Consider the following 14,559-nt stretch of genomic DNA (forward strand, 5'->3'; position numbering starts at 1 on the left):
AATGCCAGCTTCACTCCGTCCTCCCAGAAACAATAGCAATAACACCCACCACTTAGGGGGCACTTAGCTAAGGGGCCTGGCTTTGCTCAGTGGCTATACACTCTCAGAGCTGTGCCCAGCACCCTGTGGAGCAGGTATTCCATTCATTCATTACATAGATTAATTTTGTTAAGGACCTGCAGTCATGTGGGGTGCTGCAAACCAAGGTGTGTCAGCAGAGTCAGGACCCCAACACCCTTATCAGCCAAGGCTTCTCTTAGGCTTCCTGAGCACAGGTTGTGGGGAGCAGTAATCCCAGTAGCTGGTGCTTGGTTCTGTGGTTGAAAGTGTAGCGTGAGACACCTCCAGCCCAGGGTCTCTCTCTCTCTCTTTTTTTTTTTTTTTGTTTTGTTTTGTTTTGTTTTGTTTTTTCGAGACAGGGTTTCTCTGTGTAGCCCTGGCTGTCCTGGAGCTCACTCTGTAGACCAGGCTGGCCTCGAACTCAGAAATCCGCCTGCCTCTGCCTCCCAAGTGCTGGGATTAAAGGTGTGCGCCACCACCGCCCAGCCAGCCCAGGGTCTCTTGAGTGCCACCAGGCCTGTCCTTCCCTTCTGCCTCTTATCCCTCCCAACTTTGTTTACCCACGAAGGGCCCGAGATGCAGCAGGAGTGTATGTAACTGTTAACTGTGCCCACTCATGCTATGCTAGGACATCACCTCTCTCTGGCTTCAGCTATGGGAGGGCTCATGGTGCTTTTTCTCCATTGAGGGAATCCTGTAGTTTGCACGAACTACCCTTGCTGCTCTGGTATGGTACAGGTGTCTCGAAGAAAGCAGCAGGGGTGGCCACTGGGACTTTAAAAGGACCTTGCTTCCAGGAATGGGCTTGTCCTTTACGGTTTTTTTGAACCAGTGTGAAATGAAATAGGACAGAAAGGCCTCAGCAAATCCCAGAAACTCTTCCCAGTCTCCTACAGCCCTTGCTATGTCTCACCTCTGGTTAGAAATAACTTCTGTAGTTGAAAATGAAGGTTTACCCTGATGACCTAGTCATCTCCCGTGCACTGTGCTCCAGACTCCATCTGGTCTGCACAGGAGAACTTCCCAGCTCCTTGGGTTCTGCTGCTCCTCATCTGGAGATCCTCACCCCCACCTCCTCTTTCCAAGTAACCACATCTTGCCTGCTTTTCAAAGCCAGTGCAAATGCCAGCCCTTCTCCAAGGTCTTCCCTGATCAGCCAGCCAGAAGTTATTTTCTACAGCATTCTGCTCTGAATGGCATTGGGACTAGCTGGCACTCAGGGTATGTCTGTCCTTGGAAGGTCTCCCATCTGCTGGGGCACTCTCCATGGCAGGGCCTGGTCACAAGCATCCTTCCTGGTACCCTTACAGAATTGAACTTGGGAGTTTCCGTCCTCTCTCCAGGGTATCGCTACGTGATTCTGGACATCCCCCTGCTGTTTGAGACCCAGAAGCTGCTCAAGTACATGAAGCACACAGTGGTGGTGTACTGGTAAGTGAGGCGGGGCCTGCTCTTGGGCAGGATGTACTGGTAAGTGAGGCGGGGCCTGCTCACAGGCTGGATGTTCTGGTGAGGCGTGGCCTGCTCACAGCTGGAAAGGACACTTACTACGGTAAGATGTACCTGGAAAACATCCCTTTACACCTTTCTCATGAGGTGCTCAAGGCACAAAGTGGGTTGGGATAGTGGTACCCAAGCCTGCAGACACCAACTTTTGTACCTGGTCCTGATGCACCTGGGGCAGGTGCATAAAAGGGGCCTCAGGCTTCTCTGGTATTTGGGAAGGGTTCCCCCTGCTGGCCGTTGGAGACACTTCAGTTGAGCTGCCTGGGTTTGCTTCTGGCCACCTTGTTACTCACTGGCTCCCTTTTTCCTCCTAACGCACTTCACGTATTTTCAGACAATTTCCTTTCTTCAGCCTGAAGCACTCATGGCAGGGAGCACTTCTGACTTACAGAGGGAAAACGGGAGTGGAGGCAGTTGGAAAATTTGTTCAAGATCACCCATTGGTCCACCCACGCTCTAGAGAGCCGTGTGGAGGTGGCTGTCAGGAGTCCCTAAGGAAGGAGCTTTGTTCTCAGAACCCCCCAGGACAGGAAGCAATCAAATCCAGGTTTGGCAAACAGGAGAATCAAGCTTCCAGAGAAATGAGTCACACAGTCCCTTTGGGTGAGAGAAGATGAGGGTGCAGGGTGTGTCTGCTTCCCACAAACTTTCCAGATGTCACCCACCAGTGTGGCAGACACATAGGTGGCCTTGATAGTGCAGGTATTTTGAGCACAAGGTGGTTCTCAAGGGATTGGTGTATGGGAGGCTCCTCGTACACTGAAATGCTCAGTGCCCTGAGGATTGCCCTACCCTTACCCCAGGTCTCTCAGGGGCTGTCACTTGAAGCTCAGTCTGAATCCCCTGAGCCTGGTACTGGGATACAGACATCCTGTCAGTTTCTCCACAGGGCTGTGCTTCCCTGTGTAAACCTTCAGTCTCCCTTGTTTGCCTGGTTTTTAGTGGCTATGACTGTAGAACCCAGGGCCTTGCATATGTTAGCAACTGCTGTGATAGCTAAGCCATATCCCTAGCCTGTCTAGTTTCTTTATTCTATTGTGGAAGATACCAGCTGAGCCCAGGAGGGCCCTATGGATTTTCTGTGCTTTAATAACAAAATTAGGGGACTAGAGAGATCACTTAGCATTTAAGAGCGCTTGCTATTCAGAGGACACAGGTGTAGGTTCCAGCATTCCACATGGTGGCTCACAACATCCTTAACTCCAGCTCACAGGGAATCCGATTCCTTTTGGTTTCTGTGAGCAGCAAGCACACACCCAGCGCCCTTATATACATGTAGGCAAAAACGCTCAGAAAATAAATACATCTCTAGAAAACTCTATGTAGGGATGGAAGAGGAAGGTAGAACTGCTTGCTAGTCACCAAAAGGAGCTATACCCTGTGAGGCCCCCGCGTGGAGCACTTTTACGGAGATTGTACCTGAATGTGATCTGTGCTGTTTTTGTGAAGACTTGGGAAGGAGTAAAGGAAAACATGGCTGTAACAGAATCAAGTGTCACCGTCACAGCCCTGCATTCCAGGGCTCTCTGTTCTGCGCCACACTTTAGGAGGGTGTACACCCAAGCACCTGCCAGCCATAGACATGTGGCATCTAAAGCATGTGTCCTCTGCCCACTGCGTTCTCTATAATGCGGTTGGCTTTCACAGAGGAGGCTCCTCTCCTGTGTGGCTCTTTTCTGTTTCTCTGGTTGCAGATAAAGGCCTGGAGTGGTAAAAATTGTCACATTTTATAGCAAGGAAAACTGAGGCAGATAGGCTAGCAGAAAGGCCTAGATAATGGAGAACAAGTGCTACAGCCCTCTCCCCTTCTGCTCTTGTCAGTAGTCTAATGGTTGATAGGGCCAGGGGTCCTGCTCTACAGGATTTGTCACTGTCTGGCAGGGTGGCTCCTGTGTGGCTTCAAGAGAGGGAGTTTCTGAAGGGAAGATGCTGTCTTGGCCTGTGTTCCAAGTTGGGCCAGACCCAGCTGCCCACTCCTGAACCTTGCTGTGGAGAGGGAGGCTGGGCCCCACAGTCCACTTGTGCTCTGCCTTTAGTGACCGCGATACACAGCTGGCTCGGCTGATGAAGCGGAACAACCTGAACCGGGAGGATGCAGAGGCGAGGATCAATGCCCAGCTGCCCCTGAAGGACAAGGCCCGCATGGCCAACCACGTTCTGGACAACTCGGGCGAGTGGAGCCTCACCAGACGCCAGGTCATCCTCTTGCATGCCAAGCTGGAACGCTCCATGGAGTATCTGCCGTTGAGGCTCGGGTTCCTGACGGGCCTGGCAGGCATCGCCAGCCTCCTCTACCTGCTTACCCGTTACCTTCTCCCTTCCCCCTAGCTGGGTACACCCAGGCAGCAAGCCTCAGCCCTCCTCCTCTTGAGACCTAAGTCCGTACCATGTCCACAACACTACACTCTCTCTGACTCTGAGACTGGCCTCTGTGGTGGGCCAACTCTGGAGTGTAACCAGTCTGGGACTCAGCAAAAGAAGCCCACTGACAGTATGTACCCCTTCCTCCTCCCCCCCCCCCGCCCCCCCAGAGCCCTACCATTCCCAACTACCACCTGCAGAACAATATCCATGGTGGTAGGAAAACAGCAGTTAACAGTCTCTGTGGCTCTCCCCATGGTTACGACTATGTAGCCAAAAGTGTCTTGGGCTTGAACTGTCTCAGAGCATCTGCCCCATCATGGCCACAAACTTCCTAGTGGACTACAGCAAATCCCTCCAGACTACAGGCCTTCAACAGCACCCTATCCTGGGTGCAGTGGGAGTCTCCTCCTGGGCATGCTGTGGCTGGGTCGAGGCAGAGCCCTCTGGAGAAATCCAGCTGCTTACAGAGCTATCCTCAGCCACTGCCTCCCCCACTCTGCCTCTTGATATTCCCCAATGCTGTCTTACCTCTGTGCCTTCCCCTGATGCTCCCTGCCCTGCAGTATCTTATCCCTGGCTGCCCGAGGTCAGGCACCACAGCCCCAGACTGAGCTAGGTGCTGTAAAGATCGCCTACTGTTTGATCTTAATCCACATTAGGATAACCTGTAAACTGGTTGGGTTCTCCCAGACTGTACGCCTCTAGATGGCAGGGCTCATTCATCTCCACTCTAGTGTACTGCAGCCTGCTCTCCACTGGTGCTCAATAAATCGAATTGATCTAAAATGTCCTCTGAATTCCACTTGGCCTCTGCTCACTCTGAGGAGGCCTAAGCACAGGATGCTAGTCAGTCCTGTGCACCTCTGGAGTCGGCGGAGCTGCTGGGAGACCACATTCACTCGCCACAGGTCTGCTTTTTTTTTTTCCCAACCCAATTAGACCAGTGCAGACATCAGCCTTCCCAACTGGCGTCTGCAGACCTGCTGATGTGTAGATCTTGTTCACAGCAGCCTATTAAGGCCAGAAATGAGTGACTAATGTGAAGGCTGCGGTGGCCATTTTTAATGCCCCTTTCACAGAGCTGCTTAAACCTCAGAGAGCAGCTCGTTAGCTGCCTGTACATTGCCAAGAAGCAAAAAGGGGCTGGGACAGCCAGTGAGGAGCTGTGGGAAGGTTAAGAGCGACCTGCTCCCTCAGGTGGGTGCAGTCTAGCAGAAACCTGGTAGAGGGTGGAAATTCAGAACCCCAGCAGTGTCCTGTAGCTGACGATTGAGAAAAAGATCCTGGAATCCTGTGGCATGCGGTATGCAGACCATCAGGGGATTTGGTTTGGGTAGTACAGGTTGGTGGGAACTGCAGACTTTGAGTCCCCTCTCAAGAGGAGCAGGAGATCCAGGACTGGGGTTTTTTCCTTACCTTTGGTTTCTGCATGGTAAGTAGAAGTCAGTAAAAACCTTTTTTAAACCTTGGAATTTGAGCAAGAACTTTCTTGGTCCCTCTCTCAGCTGCATCTACAGTGATTCAGAGCATGAGAACAGGTTGGTCTGGAGGGTGTGCAGAAGCCAGTGTCACTATGCACTGGCCCTGACTACACTGCAGCTGCCCTCCTGGTCTCCTTCCCTCCTTACCACTGGCTAAGGTGGCTTTGGGGAAAGGCTGGCTCATTGGACCTGTCCACCTGGAACAGCGCCTCTCCAGAACAGGTGTCCTCCCCTGTGGCCAGCAGGTGGCAGCACTCCCCCAAGCCAGGGCCCAAGCAGCTTGCTCCCACAGAGCGAGCCCTTAACATTACCCCCCATAGCCGTAGACCACCTCAGAGCCGCTGATTCTGAGCACCAATTAAAAAGTCACAGCTGGGAATCTCAGAGCAGTAGTGCATGCTGGGAATCCCATCATTAGAGAAGCTAAAGCAAGATTACAGGGTTAGACACCAAGTTTGAGTTGCCCAGCCAGATCTTGCTTCTGTCTCTCTTCCTCCAGTCCCTGGGCCACAGTTCCTAACTTGGGCTTCATCACTCTAAGAGGAGAAGTAGGGTGCTGTGGACGCATGCTCACTTGCCTCTCGGTTGAAGGATGCAGACAGCCCCTAAAGCTGCTTCCGTCTCCTGGTCCAACTTGCCCAAGGTTTTGCACTTTACTGAAGCACAGTCTGTATCGTCTTTAAGTCTCCCAGCTCTGCAAGTGGTGTGGGTGATGTAAGGGCAGAGTTTACATGGTTTTCAGAGGGGGTGGGGTGGGTGCAACTCAGTGCTGTGAGCACCATTCTGGATTCCCAGCAATGCCATAACTGACAACTCTTCAGATGACTTCTCTATCCTTATGGGACAAGGGGCAGGGCAAGAGAAAGCCTGAGAGGATAGTGTCTTTTCTCAAGTGTCCCTTGTTTCACAAAGGCACTTGATCCCTGGGAGTGGGTGGCAGACATGGCTGCAGGCAAGGGGGTTGCATGGATGGCCAGGAGAGGCCCTTGAAGATGGCCAGAGAGGCGGAGTGAAGGTAATGAGATGTGGTGGGTTGCTTTCCTGCCCTCACAGATGGGAGAATGGGGCTGGTGGCTGGAGCAGCACCTAGCTGGGACCCAAAGCTGCTGCTCCTTGCTCTCCACCCCCTCCCTTCCCCATCACTCAGATTCCAATACAATTTCCAGCTAACCAGCATGTCGATAGAACAAGTCGGGCGGCTGGATTGCTGGCCAATTACAGGAAATCATTCTGCTCCACAGCTCAGCCCTCCGGGAAGGGGGGCTGTGGGGTGGAGAGGGAGCAGGCTTCTAACTTGCAGGCAGGGAAGGGGCTTCAGGCTGAAGGCAGGGAGCCTGCAGCAGCTTTCTACTCTCACATACATACCCTGGGGAGGCAGCACAGGAAGGGGTGGATGGGGAGGCTTTTGAGGACACCAGCCCCGGGTCCTTCCTCAGCCTCACACAGAGCTCTGTCTGGATCCTTTTTTGTTGTTGTTGTTGAGGAGATTGGAGCCCCAAGCAGGCCTACGAGGATGATTCCTGAGGTGAGGCATTGTGCTTCAAGGCATTTATTTGCCTGGAGATGAAGATAGAAAACTACAGATGAGACTGTTCTATTCCAGAGAGGACTGGAGAATAGGACGAGGTGGCACTCAGGGGAACCCTATAAAACTCCTCTAAAGGCCTGCAAACCTACAATTCCACAGCCAGCCGCAGCCAAGGAGCCCCAGTGTAGGGCTGTCTGGGGAATTCTGGAATGACTCCATGGGAGAGCAGGGGGGCATGGAATACCGGAATACCCTGACTTGGCTAAGGGGTTTAAAAAAAAAATTGCAGCCAGCTTTTCAGTCCGGAAGGTGGACCACAGAAGTGTGGGAGGCGAGGTCCTCCTCACCTCCCCAACCCCTCTACCCGGGTCCCACCTCAGGCTCCTGGGGAAGGACACCAAGTGGCCTCCACTCCATCTGCCGAGCTCTGTGTTCACTTGGATGCCCCCCGGCCAACCCATTCCATTCCTCCCTAGTTCCCTCCAGAAATGTCTTCAGCCACCCTTCCCTAGCCCATGCCACAGAGCAGAGCCTCTGCCTCCATCTCCCAGCCCCCGCTGAAGAGGCCCCCCCTTCCACCATGGGACATCCCCCAAAGTACTGAATGATCCTTGAGAGGCAGAAGCTAGTCCATGAACCCCAGTCCCAGTGAATGGCCATTGTGACTGTTTTTCTGGAACCCCAAGAGTACTATGACAAGTGACCCACCCCTTTCTCCAAGTTATAGCTACCCCCACCCCCAAAAGCGTCCCCTCCCAATTCCAAAACCTCACTTCTGCTCTCCTCCGGGGGTGGGCCTGGGGTGGATTTCACATACAACTTTTTTTTCCTAGACAGGGTTTCTCTGTGTGGCCCTGGCTGTCCTGGAACTCACTCTGTAGACCAGGCTGGCCTCAAACTCAGAGGGAGCCGCCTACCTCTGCATCCCGAATGCTGGGATTAAAGGCTTCAACCTGCAGCTCTTTGGCCCACTCAGTGGTAGACAGATGGGCAGCCGTGGACAGGGAAGATGAATCTGGGATTCTGGAAGAAGATGCAGAGAGAACACAGTTGAGGTCATCTTCAAAGTTCCTCTGCTTAGAATCATCCGGAGAGCAGGGTCAGCGCCCAGGGTCTCATCTGTAGTGTGCAAGCTCAGACATCAGGGTGGAGATGTCCGGGCTAGTTCTGTTTGTGACCATGGTTTGGTGCTCCTGGGCTCTCTGAGGTGGCCCCTCTGGCGCTGCCTCTCCTGGGCCGTGTGCCCAGTGCTCGGCGATCCGAAAGAGGGCGCCTGATCCTGCCCTCCTAAGGAGGTGCCTACCGCCCGCCGTTAGGCGCTCGGCAGCCCGCAGGCTCGGTGCCATCGATCCGGCCGCTGGGACCTGGGCGCGCTGCCTCCCCACGCTTGCTTTTCGCTTTTAATTGAAGTTTGTTTGAGCAGAGCGCGGAGCAGGCAGAAGCAGAAACCAAATATTTAGTTGCTGCAAATTGGCACCTCCAGATCAATTACCCGGCCCATGTCAGGGCCTGCGCCGCCCCCCGCGCCCCGCGGAATCTCAATGCCGCGCTGCCCCCGCGTGGGCCGCCCGCGCTGCCGGTCTCCATTCCACCGCACGTTTCTCATCATCTCCAGCCATACATCACCCGTGGCCGCCAGGGAACAGATTTTCAATGTGAAAAGTTCCCCGAGAGAGTCCTTATTGTTGATTCCCACTGTGCCCTGCGCTGTCTGGACCCTGCTTGCCACTTCTGGGCTTGGACAATGGGGACATCCTGGGGGTCGGAGTTTCAAAGGACTTTTGGTCACATGCGCCTAGCCCCAATCCTAGCAAGTCCACTTACCGGTTGAGTGATCCTGGGAACCTATTTTCTCTGAGCCTGGGTTTCTCCATCTGTGATTAAGGGGCTTAACCTTCAGCAGGCATGCATGAGCAACCTTACTGAAGTGCTGCGTCCTGCTTGGGGTTTCTGTGCATAACACTCTGCTGGGCTGTGTGCAGCTCGGTGGGTAGAGTGCTTCCCTACCATACATTAAGTCCTAGGTTCAATCCCCAGCACTGCATAAAACTAGTGGTTCTGGTCTGTTATCGCTACATTCTGGAGGCGCATGCAAGAGAACCAGAAGTTCAAGGTCGTCCTCAGTAATAGTAAATTTGAGGCCAACCTGTCTCAAAAATAAATAAATAAACAAACAAACAGTTAATGTGGTGTGTGGTGTGTGTGTGTGGTGTGTGTGTGGTGTGTGTGTGTGTGGTGTGTGTGTGGTGTGTGTGTGTGGTGTGTGTGTGGTGTGTGTGGTGTGTGTGTGGTGTGTGTGGTGTGTGTGTGGTGTGTGTGTGTGGTGTGTGGTGTGTGTGTGTGGTGTGTGGTGTGTGTGTGTGGTGTGTGGTGTGTGTGTGTGGTGTGTGTGTGTGGTGTGTGGTGTGTGTGTGGTGTGTGTGTGGTGTGTGGTGTGTGTGTGTGTGTGTGTGGTGTGTGGTGTGTGTGTGGTGTGGTGTGTGTGTGTGTGTGTGTGTGTGTGGTGTGTGTGTGGTGTGTGTGTGTGTGTGTGGTGTGTGTGTGGTGTGTGTGTGTGTGGTGTGTGTGTGTGTGGTGTGTGTGTGTGGTGTGTGTGTGTGTGGTGTGTGTGTGGTGTGGTGTGTGTGTCCCAGCCCAGGTGCCTAAATCAGGACAGGGACTGCACACTAGGCTCTGCCTTGTCCCTGGGCAAGTTACTTGGCCTCAGTCTTTCCCTGTGTAAAATAGGACCACCTCCCAGTGCCCCAGTAAGAAGAAAGGGCAGTGCTTGGTGTGAAGGGAGCCTCTCACAGGTGCGAGGAAGGGGCCTAAGTTACGCCAAACTTCCCTTCCTTCAGACACTGAACCTTCCATTCCCAGAGTCCTTTGGGAAAACTGCAGTCCAAGAGTTTGACATTTCTAAAGGCCACCACAGTAGACAGAGTGACAGGGGCTCTGAGTGGGATGAGCAGTGTGGGAAGTCTGTAGCCCCAGCCTACAGCTGGCCCTCCATACCATGCCTTCAATACCTACTGCCACATCTGTCCCTGGCCAGGACCTTTGCTCTCCCTTTGTTCCTGCCTCTCAGGGGAGCAGGATTCAGATACCCCTGGAGGAGAAACTGGAGGTGAAGTGAAGAAGGCTGACATGAAAATCAGATCCCCCAGTGAGAGGCAAATTCACCCCTAAGCCTCATTTTTCCCAACTGTGAAATGGGAGCACAAGCCCATAAGCCTCTAATTAAAATGTGTTACTTGGGCTGCTGGTTTATTATTAATCAGTTCATTTATTTGCTTTGAGACAAAGTCTCACAATATAGCTCTAACTGACCTGGAATTCACAGAGATCCACCTGCTTCTGTCTCTGCATGCGCTGGGATTAAAGGCACGGGCCACCATTCTTGGCCTGGTGAGTGATTTCTCAAAGTTACATCTATTTGCCTTTCCTCCCTACACATACTCCTAACCTATAGTCAATAGGATCACCTCCACTGACAGAAGCCCTTCTTCCAGGAAGGTAGCCCACTATTCATCAAATTAGAAAGTCCTTCTGACAATCTACCTTAAATCTCTCACTGCCGCCTCCAGAGGAAATATAAAGAACCAACAGCTAGAAGACAAATGTTTATGGATAGATAATGCCACACTATTTTAAAAAATACCCCCAAAGAGGACCAGAGGGGGTTGGGAATTACTGTCGGACACAATGCTTTTTACACTGAACATCTTAGCAATAAATATAGCTATGTAATTCTTTTTTCTCCTTGGCAGAGGGAAAGGCCGAGGCTGGGCAGAAAGGCAGAGGGGCCCGAAAATATAAATCAATATGTGACTTTAATATATGTGCTCTCGGTGGCTGTGTGTGCTGGGGGATTATTAGTAACCTTGATTCCGGCTCAGTGTCCGTGTGAGGCGGGGAGATGCTCAGCCCCCAGGGAGGAGAAGAGAAATTAGGAAGCCAAATTCTTCTCCTGATTGACACCTGGGTAAACATTATCCTGGCAGAAGGGAAAGGAAAAAAAAAGATCAATGCTGGTATTTTTATCACGTTCCAGGGACGGACGGGGAGAAATTAAAGACACAGTTCTGTGATAGCAACGAGGACTGTCATCTACAGGGCCAAGCAGGACTAGAGGTGGTAAGGGCAGGGGCGGGGTGAGACAGCAGGTGCGTCAGTGCAGGGAGTCTTACAGCCCTCGTGGACAGGTAACAAAGGAGACAGCTTTTCATGGCAGGGAAAAGGCACCGGCTCTGAAGGGGGAAAATCACAGGTCCAAGGGCTAAAGCAGACGTTCTCAACCTGTGGGTTGTGATCCCTTTGGGGGTGTTGGATGGGGTGTCGGATGGGGTGTCGTCGGATGGGGTGTCGGATGGGGTGTTGGATGGGGTGTCGTCGGATGGGGTGTCGTCGGATGGGGTGTCGGATGGGGTGTCGGATGGGGTGTCGTCGGATGGGGTGTTGGATGGCACTTTCACACAGGTTGCTTAAGGAAAACACAGACATTTACCTTACAATTCGTAACAGTGGCAAAATTACAGTTATGAAGGAACATCGAAAATAGTTTTATGAGCTGGACGGTAGTGCCATATAACTTTAATCCCAGCACTCAGGAGGCAGAAGCAGGCCATTCTCTGTGAGTTCGAGGCCAGCCTGCCACACAGAGCAAGTTTTAAGACAGCCAGGGCTACACAGAGAAACCTTGTCTTGAAAAAACAAAAAAACAGTAACAATAATTTGTTAATATCAGTTAATTAATATAATTCCATATAATTATATTGAAATATAATATAATTATTATATAGATTATATTAAAAAATTATATATATTGATGATGATGACGATGACGATGGTGTGGTTGGGGGTCACCACAACATAAACTATATTTAAGCATCACAGTGTTTGAAAGGTTGAGAACCACTGGTCTAAGTGACATCAGACCCTGGTTCCCTGGTTCCAAACCCATCCTGGAGGATGGAAAGGCAGTGGTCCCACAGGCTATTTCTCATGGAAGGAAGGTTTCCAGAGCATGGAGATAGACAGACAGTTTCTGAGGGGCCACAGAAAAGGAGGGATCCAGGGTGGGTGGATGTCAGTGTGGAGGGAGAGGTACCTCCTGCTCTGTCTCAGCTCTGGAGTCAGGAAAGTCTAGGCCTGGAACCCTGACCTAGCTATGTGACCTTGGCCAAGGCACTTGACCTCAGAGACTCAACCTCCTTGTGTAAAGCAGAAGTAGGCAACTCCACTCTCCCCCACCCCCCACCCCCCGGCCTTACAATTTTTCAGTGAGATTATACAAAACATTCCACATGGTGCAGGGACTACAGCTGACTAGCTCTGTTTGCAGGATAGGATGGTGTATTGATGTTGTCATTATAAGAAACAAAATCATAGACGGGCACCACACCAACATTTGAGAACGGTGTCAGAGGCACCCCAAAAGAGCCAGGCATGGAGGATTTTAAATTTCGGTGCTATCTAGCAAGACCCTATCTCAGACAAACAAAAACAGAACCCTAAAACATCATTTCAGACAATGCTACTGGTCACATCCCGAGTGCTCAGGAGCCACACAGGCTGAGTGGCTTCCAAGCTAGGCCAGCATAGCTCCAGAGAAAGGACCCACAGGACAGGAGCTCCTGTCCCAAGGCAGTGGAAGGGGCCCATGGAGGCCGAGGGCCAAGGTGTGCTCTTGAGACACAAGGTGAGTGCCCCTTTTGTGCTGTCGGGGTGTTTTGTGGCTCCCAAGGGACTGTAATTGCTCAACAGAGGCTTTCCTGGTGGCAGTGGTCCTATTTCAACAGGCCATCTCAGGTCACAGAGGTCCTAGGCAGACATGGGATGAACATGGGGCAGACATGAGGTGGACATGAGATAGACACAGGGTAGACATGAGATCTCTTGTCCATGGGTCTTCTGTGTCCTGGTTTCAGACTTGTCCTAATAAGAAAGGAGGTAGGAGCCAGGCGACAGTGGCGCGTGCCTTTAATTCCAGCAACTCAGGAGGCAAAAGCAGGCAGATCTCTGTGAGTTCGAGGCCAGTCTGGTCTATAGAGCAAGTTCCAGGACAGCCAGGGCTACACAGAGAAACCCTGTGTCGAAAAAGAAAAGAAAGGAAGGAAGGAGGGAAGAGAGGCATCAGGCTTCCCCCAGGACCCCAGTATACCTGTCAGGCCCCACACTAGCCTTTGCTTATATGTTTTGCACATTAGTCAGGAAAGCTAAGATATGAAGAGCCATAGGGAGCCCAGCAAATGGGGCTTATGAGATCTTATGTGCCCAAGGTATCCCTCCCACCCTCAAAGACCAAATATAGTGTTTCTACAGTTTTGTCATGGCTAGGAGGAATAAGGGACCCTGCAAGGACAGGGACAGTGCCCATAGAACACATTCTCACCCTTTGCATACATTCTCAAAATGACACACACAGTCCAGGTGTGCTGGTACATGCCTGTAATCCCAGCCATCAGGACGCAAAGGCAGGGTTGCCACAAGTTCAAGCCTGACCTGGATCACTCAGTGAATTCCAGCCTGCCAGCAAGACACTGTCTTAAGAAACAACAAAACACAAGCCAAATCTGTACCTGTACACACATATGCGGGCCAGTTACATATACATAATGTGTGCCCAGCTCATGTACACACACCCACACACATAAACAAATGCTGTCTGCTGCCTCCTGTCCTGTTCTGAGATCCTCCATCTGGGTTTCTTTGTTTCTTTGGTTTGGTTTTGGTTTTTGGTGTGTATTTGTGTGTTGTTTGTTGTTTGTTTGGTTTTTTTTTTTTTTTTTTTTGAGTCAGGACAGTTGGCACTGCCTCAGGTATCCTACCTTCCCCCAGCAAGACAACACCAAGTTTAGATAACCATCTGGGCACTGGTAAGGCTCAGGTGTTCCCCTCTCCCCAGACTTCTTACTGGGCTCCTGCTGGCCCTTCACTCTGCTCCCTCGGCCCCTCCCTTCCACCAGGGCCAGATGTCCAGAATGACACTGTCTAAGCTGGACAGACACTGTGGCTCTCCTCCTTGAACCTAGAGGCCTGTCTGTCCTGTCTCATCAACCTGGGGTCATGGGGACGGGATGTAAGGAACTACCCCTCTTTTTAATGGGGGGGGGGGGGACAGGGATCTTTTTTCTTTTCAGTCCATTCAAATAAAGACATCAGATAGACACATGTGACACGACAAAAATTAACAATGGAGAAAGTCAAAGGGGAGAGAGGTCCTGCTTCTGACACCCATAGGCTCTGTCCTCTTCACCCAGCAAAGGTCACCTTTCAAAGCCACCACTGTGAGCCCGTGCCCAGCCCATCCATCCTCCTCTCCAAGGTTTTCCTCCCTTGACAACCCACAAGGCTGTGCTCCAACCCTGGCCCTGCCAGCCCCAGCTTGCTTAGCCCAGACTCTCTCATGTTCTCTCTCTCTCTCTCTCTCTCTCTCTCTCTCTCTCTCTCTCTCTCTCCCATCTGCAACCACAGCACATCCAAGCTGTCTGATTAACTCAATTGATTAATTAAGCTCTAATGAGAGCTGTGACTCACCCCTGCAGCTGCTGACCAGGAGGCCAGCGAGCCAGGAAGGGCACTGACTCCACCGATATGGCCTTAGGAGGGCACAGAGACAGAAGGCTCAGCTGGTGCCAC

General features: G+C 51.9%; 1 protein-coding gene and 1 long non-coding RNA gene across 4 annotated transcripts in view; one reads left to right on the top strand and one right to left on the bottom strand.

The window, feature by feature from the left end:
- The window catches only part of Dcakd (dephospho-CoA kinase domain containing), a 36,385-nt gene extending 31,665 nt beyond the window's left edge, over positions 1-4,720 (top strand). For all 3 annotated transcript variants that reach the window (XM_034507079.2, XM_034507078.2, XM_076935705.1), the window contains 2 exons: positions 1,404-1,491; positions 3,603-4,720. In XM_034507079.2, the coding sequence (XP_034362970.1) occupies positions 1,404-1,491; positions 3,603-3,894 (380 nt within the window). In that variant the 3' untranslated portion in view covers positions 3,895-4,720. The remainder of the gene's footprint in view (positions 1-1,403; positions 1,492-3,602) is intronic.
- A 517-nt stretch (positions 4,721-5,237) lies between these two features.
- Positions 5,238-8,196, bottom strand: LOC117711886 (uncharacterized). The gene is made up of 3 exons (XR_004607162.2): positions 7,857-8,196; positions 6,777-6,968; positions 5,238-6,105 (listed from the first exon to the last, which is right to left on the bottom strand). It is a non-coding gene; the product is annotated as an uncharacterized LOC117711886 (long non-coding RNA).
- Positions 8,197-14,559: the final 6,363 nt, after the last annotated feature.

Source organism: Arvicanthis niloticus, chromosome 6 (assembly GCF_011762505.2).
Source record: "Arvicanthis niloticus isolate mArvNil1 chromosome 6, mArvNil1.pat.X, whole genome shotgun sequence".
NCBI classification, from domain to species: domain Eukaryota; kingdom Metazoa; phylum Chordata; class Mammalia; order Rodentia; family Muridae; genus Arvicanthis; species Arvicanthis niloticus.